General features: G+C 48.4%; 1 protein-coding gene across 20 annotated transcripts in view; it reads right to left on the reverse strand.

Moving 5' to 3' along the window:
• Window positions 1–15,415, reverse strand: part of VGLL4 (vestigial like family member 4) — a 156,878-nt gene that overhangs the window by 28,131 nt on the left and 113,332 nt on the right. For 19 of the 20 annotated variants that reach the window (XM_086368563.1, XM_086368556.1, XM_086368553.1 and 16 more), the window contains one exon: window positions 8,380–8,569. In XM_086368563.1, the coding sequence (XP_086224689.1) occupies window positions 8,380–8,569 (190 nt within the window). Of the gene's footprint in view, window positions 1–8,375; window positions 8,570–15,415 lie in introns of those variants that run through there. The other variant, XM_086368572.1, reaches the window with a different exon arrangement.

Consider the following 15,415-nt stretch of genomic DNA (forward strand, 5'->3'; position numbering starts at 1 on the left):
TTGCCCGGAATCCTTCCGTTGGGTTGAGAACGCGCGCACAGCACATCATCCCAAACCACAAGGCGTTAAGGTCCTGTATCAGCCAATTCACAGCTGCTGGACACGTGTGCCTTTCAGTATGGCTCTAAGATGGTTCCTAAGAGCGCTGGCTGCAGGAACAGCCAGCCTGGGTTTTGATTCCTGGCTCTGTTACCAACCAGCTAGCTTCGTGACCTCAAGCAAGTTACAACCTCTCAGTTTTACCACCTGCAAAAGAGGGGCAATCACAGGATCTCAGAGCTGAGATGACGCACGGAGTGATCATGCCCACGGAGCACTCAGCACACTGCTCAGTACACAATCAGGCTTGACAGCCAGTCACGGTCATGACCAAGCCCTAATACAAAGGCTCTCGTGATTCTCTGGATCCTGGGAATCCTGATCTATAACCACTCTCAGGAATGAAAAGTCTGACGCTCTCCAAGGCTTATGTAGACATGGACACAGCACTAACACGCTCTGCCTGTAAATACATATTACTGTTTACATAATAAATACATGTGACTGCTTACCCTTAAAGCCCTAGTTGCTAGTATGTCAAGGTACAAAAATAGCCCCAAGTTTCCAATTTCCTCTAGGTCTAGTTGGTTTTTTTTTTTTTAATTACACTACAGTTGATTTTGGGTTTCCCTCATAGCTCAGTTGATAAAGAATTGGCCTGCAATGCAGGAGACCCCAGTTCGATCCCTGGGTCAGGAAGATCCCCTGGAGAAGGAAATGGCAACCCACTCCAGTCTTCTTGCCTGGAGAATCCCATGGCCAGAAGAGCCTGGCGGGCTACAGTCCACGGTGGTCGCACTGTCAGACACAACACACACACACATACTGTTCTCCACAGTGGCCGCAGCAGTCTCCATTCCCTCTGGCTCTAGTTTTAAATTGAAATGAGGAATTGCTTCCTCTACTTTCATGAAGTTTGTGGAATGAACAGTCCCTTGGTAAAGCGTGTCCATACACATCCCCACTAAAGGTACTAAAGAGACACAAGAAACGGAGACTCAAAGGAAGTGTGGTGATGCTGCCAAGGAACACGGAGACACTGGACTAGATGCTCCTGCACACCCGAGGTGCCATCTATACCATCGACCCTACTGCAGGGAAAATGCTCGTTTTAGTAATCAGTGAGGCTTCTTTGTTTTAGCACAGCTGCTATTACATGCCCAGAACTTGATTTCAAAGGGCTTCCTGCAACTTGCTGGTCACTGTAGGAATTACTGGTTTTGAGCCTGGTTTTCCCCCTCTTTTTCTGTTCATTCCTATGGGGTCAGGAGGGAAGTGACTAAGGCCAAGGGAGGAAAAAAAAGAGAATAAGCAAGGGAGAAGGAAGAGGAGAGAAGGGAGGAGACCAGCAGCAGAGAACCCTACCCTGGAGAAGCACTCAAGGACACGCGGGATCGGCTCCCTCAGACTCGAGGGAGACCTCGACAGCACGGCCGCGGCGGGGAGACAGCCTCGGGGGCCACGGGTCACCCTGGGCAGGAGCTCAGAGTAGCAGCACCGCCAGGGGGGCGGGGGTCCTTTGCGGGGCCCTGCCTCCTTCAGCGTGAACTGTTAACATGGGCTGGGCGGGCGCAGCCCTCACGGCACCAGGCCAGTGACCGAGGCTCTGACCTCAGCGGGCACTTAGGGCTTTTGCCCCGCTCGGAGGCCAGGGGCAACTACTCAGCACGTGTACACGCCACTGATCACAAAGAGCTCCTCCTCCCACGGGGTATGAGCTCAGGACGCACAGTCTCCAGACAGTGGGTCTCATTTTCAGTTCAACACAGGGATGATTTAGCACCTGTCACACGCCACACACGAGAAGGCTCAAGTGTCACCCTAACGGTGTGATGTTCGTCTTTTAGCGGCATGTCACCCCGTCTCAGGTGAGATGCAGGTGTGACATGATCACGTGATGACTGCTTTCAGTGCTGCGGTTAATCCCAGCTCGATCGCTGTCACTTTGGACACATTATCCTCTCAGTTTCAGCTTCTGACACACACACACATACCCCCCGCCCCCCATCTTAAAGGGACACATTGGCTGTGAGGGTTAAATGAGGTAACACACAGAGCGTCTGGCAGAGGGAGGGTCAGCACAGAGGAAGCACTCAGTACACACATTCCCTTCCTCTCACAGGTGACAGTGAACAGGTCATACATCCATCACTCTCACACACAGGTGGAAACGGGGGAGACGGCACTCTTCAGCACACAGCTCTCACCAGGCTCTACCAGCCAAGCAGCCTACACCAAGTCTCAAAACCAGTATAAATTTAGCACGCATCAACTGTTAAGCCCTCAGGAGTTTTAAACTGTATTACAAATACACAAGATGTCACAAATGGACAACATTATCCACTGCAACAGTATCATTATAAAAAATTAAACATCTGAACAAAGGGGACTGGCTGGACCAACCTTGGCGCATGCACGCCATGGAGTACTACGCAGCCATGAACAAGAATGAGGACCTGGCATGAAGAGATGTCCATGATGTATCACTGAAAATACCTGAGCTCAAGCGAATATATAAAATATGACACTGTGTGTGTAAGAAATAAAGGCACAGAAAATATTCACATACCTGCTTATTTCCACACACACACACGAAGGGTAATCACCTCCAGGGGAGGGCACAAAAGCGGTGAAGGACACGGGGGGGCAGCACTTCTCTAGTACTTTTCAGGACACAGGGAGGGGGTAGCACTTCTCTAGTACTTTTCAGTATGGTTTTGACTTTTTTTTCTTTCAGTCTTATTGAGATATAACTGACGAGACATCACTGTGAAAGTTCAAGGTGTACAGCAGAATGACTCACATATATGCTGATACGATTACACAACCTTGGCTTCTAGAAGCATGCTAATATTTTACATATTCAAAAAGTGAAATCAACAAGGATGGAAAAAATCTCCAATTGAGTGCCAACAAACAAAGAGATGTTAATAAACACAACACTGAAAGGGGTGGTAAAGTAACTTCTGAAGTTGGTATTAATACTTCAAAGAGGCTACTGTAATTACACCCTCGGCAAGGTCAGTTTAGTCACTCAGTCGTGTCTGACTCTTTGCAACCTCATGGACTGCAGGACACCAGGCTTCCCTGTCCATCATCAACTCCCAGAGCTTGCTCAAACTCATGTTCATCGAGTTGGTGATGCCATCCAGCCATCTCATCCTCTGTCATCCCCTTCTCCTCCTGCCTTCAATCTTTCCCAGCATGGGGGTCTTTTCTAATGAGTCAGTTCTTCACATCGGGTGGCCAAAGTATTGGAGTTTCAGCTTCAGCATCAATCCTTCCAAGGGACTCTTAAGAGTCCTCTCCAACACCACAGTTCAAAAGCATCAATTCTTCAGCACTCAGCTTTCTTTATAGTCCAACTCTCAAATCCATACATGACTACTGGAAAAACCACAGCTTTGACTAAACAGACTTTTGTTGGCAAAGTCATCTCTGCTTTTTAATACGCTGTCTAGGTTGGTCACAGCTTTTCTTCCAAGGAGCAAGCGTCCTTTAATTTCATGGCTGCAGTCACCATCTGCAGTGATTTTGGAGCCCAAGAAAATAAAGCCTTCCATTGTTTCCCCATCTATTTGCCATCAGTGATGGGACTGGATGCCATGATCGTTTTTTGAACATTGAGTTTTAAGCCAACTTTTTCACTCTCCTCTTTCACTTTCATCAAGAGGCTCTCTTTAGTTCTTCTTCTCTTTCTGCCATAAGGGTGGTGTCATCTGCATATCTGAGGTTACTGGTATTTCTCCCAGCAATCTTGATTCCAGCCCAACATTTCGCATGATGTACTCTGCATAGAAGTTAAATAAGCAGGGTGACAATACACAGCCTTGACGTACTTCTCTCGCTGTTTGGAACCAGTCTGTTGTTCCATGTCCAGTTCTAATTGTTGCTTCTTGACCTGCATTCAGATTTCTCAGAAGGCAGGTACGGTGGTCTGGTATACCTATCTCTTCCAGAATTTTCCAGTTTTTTGTGATCTACACAGTCAAAGGCTTTGGCATAGTCAGTAAGGCAGAAGTGGATTTTTTTCTGGAACTCTCTTGCTTTGTCAATGATCCAACAGATGTTGACAATTTGATCTCTGTTTCCTCTGCCTTTTCTAAATCCAGCTTGAACATCTGGAAGTTCACAGTTCACATACTGTTGAAGCCTGGCTTGGAGAATTTTGAGCATTACTTTGCTAGCGTGTGAGATGAGTGCAATTGTGCAGTAGTATGAACATTCTTTGGCATTGCCTTTCTTCGGGAGTAGAATGAAAACTGACCTTTTCAGCCCTGTGGCTACTGAGTTTTCCAAATTTGCTGGCATATGGAGTGCAGCACTTTCACAGCATCATTTTTTAGGATTTGAAATAGCTCAACTGGAATTCTGTCACCTCCAGGAGCTCTGTTCATAGTGACGTTTCCTAAGGCCCACTTGAGTTCACATTTCAGGATGTCTGGCTCTAGGTGAGTGATCACACCATCATGGTTATCTGGGTCATGAAGATCTTTTTTGTATAGTTCTTCTATACAAAAAGAGTTCCTCAGCACAGGGTAGGGAAAAAAACCTACAGATCTTAAACTCTTCTTAGCAGGTTTGTTTTTCAGAATGGCAAGGGCGCAGCAATTCTGCCACTCTGACGTGTACCGCAGGACGGAACACTAAAGGAGTCGATGTTGGAATCATGGAGACATGAAGATGGATTGGGAGAGGGGAGGAAGAGCTCTGCGGAGTTGGATTAGAATTGCAGTATTAAAGTGAACCCAGGACTCCCCAGCTCCTTCCACTGAGTTTAGAAACCAAGCTTTCTGTGATGGCAGAAATGTTCTGTGTGTGCGCTGTCTGATGTGGTAGCCAAGAGCCACGTGTGGCTATAGAGCTGGAAATGGGGCTAGTGTGACTGAGGAACTGAGTTTTTAACTTTATTTAAAGTGAAATGTGAACTGTCACAAGCAGCCATTGTCTACTATTAACACACGAAACAACTCACGTCTAGAGGCAGTGACACCACAGTAACACTCAGCACCCAGATCTCGGCTTCTAAAGACCATTCCCCACTGAACGGAATCAGACCCCCCGCTCCGCCCGGCCCCGAGAAATGGCTGATTCAATGGCTGGTGCAGAAAGCTTACAAGATAAGCATGTGGTCTGCCAGAAAGCAACAAAGGGCTTCAAGGAGGGGGAGGGGCTCATCTCAGAAGGACACATGAGGCAGTTGCAGGGGCTCTTATCTGCCAAAATCAGGGAGTTACAACTCACCTAAGAAAAAAGGAGCCCTGGAGTCCATACGAATGACAGACAGGTGACAGGAGAGCTCGTCCACATCAGCTCATGCTTGAAAACCAGGGTCACAGATGAAATGACTTAGGAAATTCGTTCCCGTAAGACGAATCCCACCCTAACCCTTGCCTCATACCTTAATCCTCTTTCTTTCTAAGTGGCAGACAGAGTACTTTCCACTTCCCAAACAAGACATTCATGTTCTTAACGCTTTTCTTAGGCAATAAAAAAAATCAGAACAAACAAACAAACCAAAAATATTCTCAGGGTCACCCTTTCAATAAGCAGTTCAAATGACCTGGAATTCTCAATTTCCAAATTCTGGAGAAATCACTAGGGGAACCTCTGCTCTCTCCCCTTCCTTCCCTAAAGAAAGCAGAAGACAGTCAGTCATACTCTGCATAAGCTTCCTACCCTGCCTCAAGCTCGCTCCAGTGGAAAATAACTCAATATGATGGTTATGTGAAATGCAGCCAAGCATACATCTTTGAGACCCCCCTCTTCTCCGCATGTCTAGAGGAGGAAATGGCAACCCACTCAAGTGTTCTTGCCCAGAAAATCCCATGAACAGAGGAGCCTGGCGGGCTATAGTCCATGGGGTCGCAAAGAATCAGACGCGACTGAGCACCTGTCCTCTTCATAACGAATCTGCAGTTTAGTATAGAAAACGTTCAGGCACCGGAAATAAAAAGGAGCGGGATGCACTGCAGTTTAAATGGCAAACGTTCCACCAAATCAAGCAACACACTTACTAACCATCCTACCTCACGAAGTCCTAAGAGGAGAAGTATCTTTTAAACCTGCCTCCAAAACTAATCATCCGGCTCTTGGAAAACACTGTGCATGGCAAACGTCTCACCAAATCAAGCAACGCACTTACTAGCTACCCTACCCCATGGAGCCGTAAGGGAAGTTATCTTTTACACTTGCCTGTAAAACTAGTCATTCGGCTCTTAGAAGACAGGCACAGAAACCTCAGTAATGTTACTGTCATGAGGAGCTACCCCTCGCCGAACAAGTAACGCTGCACGTGTTCCGTCTCTAAGTCCCGGGGGTTGGCCTGGGGGGCGCTGCCTTTTCTGTTCTTCTAAACCTATGGTATGAGGACATCAATTGTGAGTTGCATGTGAACTCTACAACTCTTTGTCTATTACCGGCACTTTACATTTTTACAGTGTCATCACAGAACCGGTGCATCAAGGTCATATTTGCAACCACAAGATCATTTTCTAAATGCTTTGACATTCTAATAACATCAGTAACGATGGAAGCTCTGCTTACCAGCTGCCAGGCGCTGCACCCAGCACTCATCCTGTGCGAACGGAACCTGCTCCCACCGAGAAATAAGCAAGCGGGGATGAATGTGAACCCATAACCCAGTTATGACTTTCAAACATCACATTCGCCATTAACAGTGCTCTGGTTTCCCATCATCACTGATATCTGAGTAATGGACTCTAATAATAAAAGCAATAACTCTCATCAATTGTCTATTGTACTGTGCCCAACTCCGTGCATATTTCCACTCTACTGCTCACAACTGTTCTACACATGAACTTACAGCCACACCACTGTAGAGAAGGGTACCGGGCCCAAATAAATGAAGTGACTGTCCAAAGCCATGCTGGTAAGTAGCAGACCTGGGATTTTAACTAAGGCGTGTTTGATCACAAAACACACTATCTCACAGCCAACTCCCCCTTTTTTTTAAAAAAAAAAAAAAAAAGATCAAATATCTCTTATTTGGATTTGGGGAAAGAGAGGATTCCTAGTGACAAAAGAATGAACTGCAAACAGTTGAACGCCCAGCATCTAAGTTATGAGCCTCCCTTGTTTGCAAGAGGTCATTGTTGTGCAGAGCCTTACTGCTGGATTCCTGATCGTAGCAAATTCCAGGGCTCCAGACTGCAGGCTCAGCCTCTGACTAACACTACTGCAGGCTCAGCCTCTGACTAACACTACAGTGATTTACCGAGGATAAATACCACTGTCAGGCTGTCTTATGACTGCACACACAATCCAGCGCGCTGGAATGCCGGAGATGCCGAGGGCTGCTGGCGCGCTCGGCGCCCTCGGACCACGCAAGGTCCCCTCCAGACTGAGCTCCACGCTCCTGCCAGCAAACAGCAGCATCGTCGGAAGAACTGGGGAAGCCGAGCATCCTGAATGATCGCTGCGCGCTAACTCACGCGTGTCAAGGGGAAAGGAACAGGGCCATTCACCTCCGCTCTCCGCCGAGACCCCAGACTCTGACCATACCCACCCTCGCGCGACGGCCAGAACAGCCTCCCCGCAGCAGGGGGGTCTCTGAGTCCAGCAAACATACGAAGCAGTATCCACTCCGTCCGCAGGGTGTGCGTGTGAGAAACACAATGGGGGGGTGGGGGGAGCAAAAATAGGGCACACGGAAGCATGCGGGTTTCCCAGCACAAATGTGGTGATGTCACACAGAGTCCAGCTCTCATCTCAACAAAAGAGGACACTGAAGCAACTCGCGTGCAGCCTGCAGGGCGCGGGCACAGACAGGGGAGCAGCACCCCCCCAAACCAGCCCCAGGACCACCGGCCACCTGTGGACCGCTTCTCGGAGGGCGGGAGCCAGCCTGCTCAGACCCAAACACAAAAACCACCCTCTGCCATGGGAAGGTCTCAGCTGTGTGCCACGAACACGCTGGTGAGCCTGCATGCCTACATCTCAGGCAGCCGCCCATTTCCCAGCCAGGGTCCAGGCGCTGGCCTCTGTGGTCACTGCCCCAGCCCCTAAGGACACTCAGCGGGGACCGGTCCCCCCCAAGAAGCACCTGGCAGGGACCAGGCAAGGGAGGCAAGTCTCCCCGATCACCTCCCAAAGCCACTTGAAGCAAGTTACCACTGGTGGGGAATGCAAGCGAACGGCAGACACGTGAGACGGAGGTCACCTCCCCTAAGTTATTAAAACCAGTTAAATGGCCCCTCCAGGCGGGGAGCAGGGGGGACTAGCAGGCACCTTCTCCCTTCAGAGTCGGCAAAGAGCGGCCGGAGAAGCTCCACACAGGCCCATGTGAGCCAGGCCGGCTGCAGAGAAGGGGGGACTTACAGGTGGGGGGCGAAGATGCGACTCATCTTGGAAGCATGATCACCGTCACAATCCAGGTCGTCGTCGCCGGGGTCCACGCTGAACTTCCTCTTGCTGGGACTGATGGGCGGGGGCCCCGTGCGGTGAGCGGTGAGGGCCGAGGCCACCGGGAGGGTCTGCAGCCGGGGCTCCCCTCGGAGAGCAGCTTCACCTGTGCAGAGACAGAGACGTGTCACCAGTCACCAGGCAGGAGAGATGCGCCCGCCCGTCCCCACGACTCCCGGGGGGAAGTTGCTGGAAACGTGATGGGCCGCCCTAGTGTGCTCAGAACGGGCCCAGGCCCGGGGTGAGCTGCCAAGCATCAGACTTTCTACATAAACATGGTTTCCCAGCACAATCGCTCTCTTCTCCCCCAGCTTTACTGAGATATAATTGACATATAATGTTGCACAGGTTCACGGTGAACCCCATGTTGATCTGATACACTTACAGACCGCAAAAGCATCACCCCCTCCCAGAGCTAACACCTCCATCATCACATCACATAACCATCCTCTCCCCTTCAGCAACTTTTTAGGGTCTAGTTCAAAATAAAAACTTGCAGTAAAGTAACTAGGGAGTGCTGACCATGAACCATCTCAGGAGTTAACTAAAAACACGAAAGGTTTTTTGACTCGTGGGTATTCAACTGCGTATCTTTAAAATTATGACCTAACCGTAGCGTCATTAAAACACTCACCTCACTTCTCTTGCTTGTTACATTTTTATTATGTTTTTGGCATATTATTTTTTTTTTTTTAAGAATAAGGAAATTTTATGAGCTCACAGTTCGCATATTTGCCCCCAATGTTAAAATAAACAAAAATACACGATTTAATGGGAAATAAACTTTTTCTTAGAGTACACTGAAAACCTGCATGTTACAAACACTATTATTATGATGAGCACTAAGTTTCCGTGTGTAATCTGTCACAAGCTAACGCACGGGTGCGGTTCTCGAAAGATTTCCAAAGCCAGACACTCGCATCAGAGTTCACATTTCGATCTGATTCGGCATCTTGGGTGTTTTTCATTCCTGTTTCAGAAAGGCTTTGAACGAAGAGCTAACTTTGGGCCTCCTTATGAATTAAAATAATCATAACCTTTCATTATAAGAATGGTTATGTACCTTCTAACATTTATAATCAAAGGTAATAGTTACTTTTAAGAGCAAACTTCAAGTTTTCTAAGTCATGGAAGGGGGAGGGGGAGGGTTTACCTAAAATTCTCACAAATAATAACCCCTCTGTTGTGCTTCTGATATTTGGCCTCTCAGGCTGACCATTTCTGTTTCCACTTGGGTCACCGTGCGAGAGTCATATTGGGATAAAGGCCTGTGGAACCTAAGAAAGGCAACCTCTGTTGCCACACTAATGTTCGTGTCATCACAGATGCGTGGACAGTTCTAAAAGCCGCTCGCTCCACACACACGGCAAGCATGATCCCGTTAGGGAAAGGAGTGAGGGGAATTAAGAAAACACAAGACACCTTCTTCGTGTTGACCAGGAAAAATAAAAACTTTGCCAATTTAGTCAGCAGGATATAAACTAGCAAACATACGGTCACCCATAAGCCACCTCCTGCCAGGATTTCTTTTAAGGGTTCTGGTCCCGAAGCAAACTGGAACTTTCCATCTTAAATAAAATACCTAAAAAAAAACAAGCCCTGGGCTGGCTGGTTACCCTCAGAAATTCAGCAGGATTTTGGTTGACCCTCCACTTCCTGTTAAGTCATTTCTGGTCTAAACAAACAGCACTGCTGATATCTGTACCTCAATAAACCAGAAAATACCCTAAGTCGGCCCCTCCTCCACAGAGCATCAGCAGCAAGGCTAACTTCTGGAGGAGCCCCGGTAAGACCCCCAGGAACTCAGCAACTGCAGACAAAGCCTCAGCCACAAGGCCGAGCGCCAGCGCGCTCCGCCCAGTGTTCCTCCACGTCCTGGGCAGGATACGCGGGCTGAGGAGGACTCCGTGTAGACCCCTGGGCTTTGGGAGCCATTTTGTTAAGACGCCAGATGTGTGGCAACAGTAGTTGCCATGGAGAACTACCACCAAAGCAGCAAAGGGAGAGTCGCTCCCAAAAAAAGGAGGAGTCGCTCATCACACAAGCCTTCGCCGTGACGCGATAGGCACAACCCTTGGGGTAAGAATTGCATTCCCGCTGCACTCCCAACTCCCACCCTTGTACAAGTTCTCGGGCTTGTCTGCGTTTAAGTTCATCAAACGGAGGCGCTGGTGTGTGCCTTGGTCCACAGGAATGGGTCTTTTGACAACACTGGAGATGGGGGGACTGGCGGGCAGAGGACCCACAAAGGAAGCACGGGTGGTCCTGCTCCCCATGGGGATCCTCCAAAGACGATGGGGACGTGCCTGCTGTCAGCACTGGACTCCTCTGAGTGACAGGTGTGACCCACTCAAGGTCACACGTGGATGGGTTAACAGTAGCAAGAGCCATGGCCGCTGCCAATCAGACCAACATTCCCCCACTCTGGGCCTCCATCCACCAGAGGGTGGACCAGCTAACATCTCACATTCCTTCACACCCAATTCTGTGGTCCACAATCCTCTAATCTATTAGGTAACCAACCAGCCAACATTTACTGAGACCTTGTGCTGTGTGCGAAGTCACTTCAGTTGTGTCTGACTCTTTGTGACCCCATGGACTGAAGTCTGCCGGGCTCCCGTGTTCATGGGATTCTCCAGGCAAGAATACTGGAGTGGGTAGGGGGCCGTTTCCTCCTCCAGGGGATTGTCTGGACTCAGGAATCCAACTCCCTCTTCTTACACCTCCCGCACTGGCAGGCAGGTCCTTTACCAATTAGTTGTCAAATACTGAACTAAGACGTCAAAACCCAAAGTATGAACCTCCGATCTTACATGGTTTAAAAAAAAAGTGAAGCTACGGTCAAATACATTTGGAAACCATGAGATTAAACAATTCTCCCAGGAGTCCCTTCTTGACTTTCTAAAGCACGCGTCAGTCTCTAAGAGGGAGACACAGCAGTGGTGCCTTCCGTGACCCCACCCCCAGGGCCCCTGCACCTTCTGCAGACTCAGCCTTCCACACGGCCCCACCCTCACCCCAACAGCCAGGGGCTCTCCAGGCACTGACAAAACACAATCCAGGATGCTCCAGCGCACACAATCAACATCTGGTCCCAACTATGCTTCCCAGGTGTGTTCCCAAGCATTCCTCTTTCTAGGCTTTGAAAAATCTCAGCCCTAAAAGTTAACCAGTCACCACACAACACGGAGAACTCACGATCTTTACCCGGGTTCTCCCCCTAATCTTCTGGTATTGAATCCGATACATAAGGCCAACTAAAAACGCCACCTCCTTCAGGCTGCCTTCCTCGATTCCTCGATCTGAAAGTCACCTCTTTTCCTGACACACAGAAATCTATCACTACGGCCCTTCCCACTTGGTTTTGTGCCCCTTGAAGTAAGGGACACTGTATTCATTTCCTATCCTCGGAGCACAGACCACAACGTGTTCCACACAGCAGAGGATCACGATATCCTGACAATGTGTGTATGAGGCCAGGATGGCCAGGTACAGAGTTTGGGGATATGTTAAAGATTAAAAAATAGTAGAATAAGGATTTTTTAAAGATCAATTTGAGTATATATTTATATGAAGAACTCTTAAAATTCAGTAACAGAAAGATAACCCAAATTAAATACAGGAAAGGATCTGAATAGAACTTTCTCCAAAGAAGGTCTACAAATGACCAGTAAGCAAGCACGAGGAAACATCTTCAACATAACCAGTCGTGCGTGACAGTCGCTCCAGTCGTGTCCGACTCTGGGCGACCCCATGGACAGCAGCCCACCAGGCTCCTCATTCCTTGGGATTCTCCAGGCAAAAATACTGGAGTGGGTTGCCATGCCCTCCTCCAGGGCACCTTCCCAACCCAGGGATCGAACCTGCGTCTCTGAGGTCTGCGTGCATTGGCAGGCGGGTTCTTTACCACTAGCGCCACCTGGAAGTCCAACCAGCCGTCAGGGAAACACAAAACACAACCGCGGTGAGACACCAGCTCACAGCCACCAGGGGGGCTGGGCTAAAAAGACAGAGGACAAGTGCCCGCGAGGCTGCGGACTGCGAGGCTGCGGACTGCGGACGGCTTAGAACCCTCGCGTCTTCCCGATGTGAATGCGAAATGGTGCAGGTACTGGGAAAAACCACGTGGGGCAGCTCCTCAAACGGTTAACCACAGATCCAGCAACCACCCTCCAAGGTAGAGAGATACGAGAGAAATGAAAACACATAATCACACACAACTCACCCAGGGTCGTTCACAGCAGCTTCACTCTTCACAGCCCCAAGCCCACATACCCAGTGCTGAGCAGATACTGAAAACGTGGTCCATCCACAGGATGGAATGTCGTTATTCAGCTGTGAGAAGGAAGGAAGCGCTGATTCACGCCACAACACGGGAGAATCTAGAGAACAGGACCCCGAGTGAAAGAAGCCAACCCGAAAGGCTGCGTGTCGTCTGGTTCCATTTTGCGGAACGTCCAGAACAGGCAAGTGTGTGCAGACAGAAAGTAGATTCGTTTTAAAATAAATAAAAGACAGTCGACTGGGGGCTGGGAGAAGTCGGGGGTGGGACACGGCTGCTGGGGGGGCAGGGTTTCTCTTGGGAATGATAAGACAATGTTCCTAAAAGTGGTGAAGTCCGCAGAGCCCTGTAAATACACTAAAATCCACCGTCTTGTGTGCTTTAAATGGGCGAATGGTATGATAATGTGAATTATATTCCCCTAAAGCTGTATTTATAAGTAGGTGAAAGAAGATCCCACTGTTACGAGATCCTTGTCTCCACAATTCACTGTTAAATAAGAACAAGCATCCATTAATTGTCCCTGAAATAAAAATAAACCTCTTGTTATTATAGCTATCTCTCTACTATGTCACGGTCAGATAACTTTCTAAATATTTATCAAGTGCAAAAAGCAAAAACAAAGCAGAAGAGCCTGAGGTTATGCAGGCACTTGGGTTCATCAGAATCCTATTAAGCTCCAGCTCAGCTTTTAATCAGACCGTGTTTGAGTGTCTATTACATGCCGAAGGCTGTGTGAAGTGCCGTTAGAAAAAAACAGATGATGAAATTTTTATACAGACTCTGACCACAAGCAGGGAAGGAAAAGAATACACACCAAAAGGAACTTATCTTGGGGTATAAAAGGCTTTTTTCTTTTGCGCTAATGGGTATGCCAAATCTCACAATGGTTTGGTAATTTGAAAAAGGAGAAATGATCTTTCTTTGTCAAGAACGAACAAGAGAAGGGCATTTGAGCTGTCTGAGGAACCCGGTATTTTAAGTTTCTAAGCTGGCTTAGCTACAACTGTCAATTTAACTTTTTTTTTTTTAAGAGGTTACAATTATAACTAAAGGAGCTCAACTCAAACTGTTATCTGGCCTGTTAAATAGAAGATAATTTTATCCAGGTATCTGTTACCGAAGAACAATACCTAATGGGTAAAAAAATTAGTTCTTGTTTCCAGTCATGATAGTGGTTTCAGTAAATGGATCAAAAGTATTCCTTAATTATTTCTCCAAATTTTGAAGATGAGCAAGGATTTTGGCCCAAGATTTCACAAGAGTCAGCATATACTAATTTCAAATTTAAAAAAAAAAGCTTCACAGAGAGAAAGAAAAAAGAAAACCACTTAGCTTTATGATGTGCTATATAATGATTCTGGTGAGATATTAGAAGAAAATCCTGCTTTCCAAGTCAGAATGGGGACGAAGGGAAGAGAGATCAAGGGAGAGAGATGAGCCCCAGGAATCCACAGCTTTGAGTCATGTTCCTGCTATGGCTAAAGGCTTCTAGGACTCCCAACTTCCTACACTATAATAAAACTGACACTTGTCCATCATCAGCTGGCATCTTTTGATAAGAGGACTGTTTCTTTCTTTGGGGGACATGACACAATGGTCCATCTTAGACCAGGCCCAGTACAGAGCCTAGCTGTAGGGCGCTCACAACAGTGGCTGTTTCTTTACCGTTGTGTGCTTAGCTGCTCAGTCGTGTCCGACTCTTTGCGACCCCATAGACTGTAGGCAGCCAGGCTCCTCTGTCCAGGGGATTCTCCAGGCAAGAATACTGGAGTGGGTTGCCATTTCCTCCTCCAGGGGATCTTCCCAACTCAGAGATCAAACCCAGGTCCTCCTGCGTTGGCAGGCGGGCTCTTTACCACTGCACCCTCTGGGAGGCCCCCTGAGCCTCCATTTGTAAGATTCTGTGGTTCCATGAGCTCATCCTGAGGGCCCCCCTTTGGCTCTCATCTCTGCTCCATAACATGTATCTTCCAAAGGGGGTGCATGGAGAAACACTCAACTGTTACAGGGCACAGTGGACACGAGCGGGGAGGAAAAGCTGCAGCTGAGATCCTGACAGTTCACCTCTCAGCTGAAGGGGGTTTAGTTAACCAAGAACCCTTCTCAGGCTCGGTGGTCCAGCTTCATTTCCTTATTTTGGCGCTACAAGAAAGCTGTTGTTAGTCAACGGAGGCCTGGGAGAAAGGCGGTTTGGTCCACAAATCGCAGCCTTGAGTCTGACTCAGACCTTCAGCACGGAGGAGACAACTGGGCTGGTTCAGAGAGGTAAACGGACCCCAGGACAACGCGGGGGCAGGCACCAAAACCGGGTCAGCTCCCCATCACGCCTCCTCCTCACCAGCTCTGTGCCGCACTGATGGCTGTGGCGTAACTCAGGGGAGATTAATCAAACTCATGGCGCTCACTGTGGCTTTGTGGAGACCAGTCAGACAGCGCAAGGCTGAAATGACAGTGTCTGTGTTTAAGGAGTCTCCTATAACTCCTCCCGCTCCAGTATTCCGGCCTGGACAATTCCATGGACAGAGGAGCCTGGCTGGCTACATACAGTCCTTGGGGTGGCAGAGTCAGACATGACTGAGCAACTAACACCTACTGGTAACTTCTGAGGATTTTTCATGAACCGAGAGTTTTCTGCCACAATTTACATCTTGGCTGTGTCCGAGATTT

Source organism: Bos grunniens, chromosome 22, assembly GCF_055505025.1.
Source record: "Bos grunniens cultivar Pamir isolate PY7600 chromosome 22, Bosgru_T2T1.0, whole genome shotgun sequence".
NCBI lineage: Eukaryota > Metazoa > Chordata > Mammalia > Artiodactyla > Bovidae > Bos > Bos grunniens.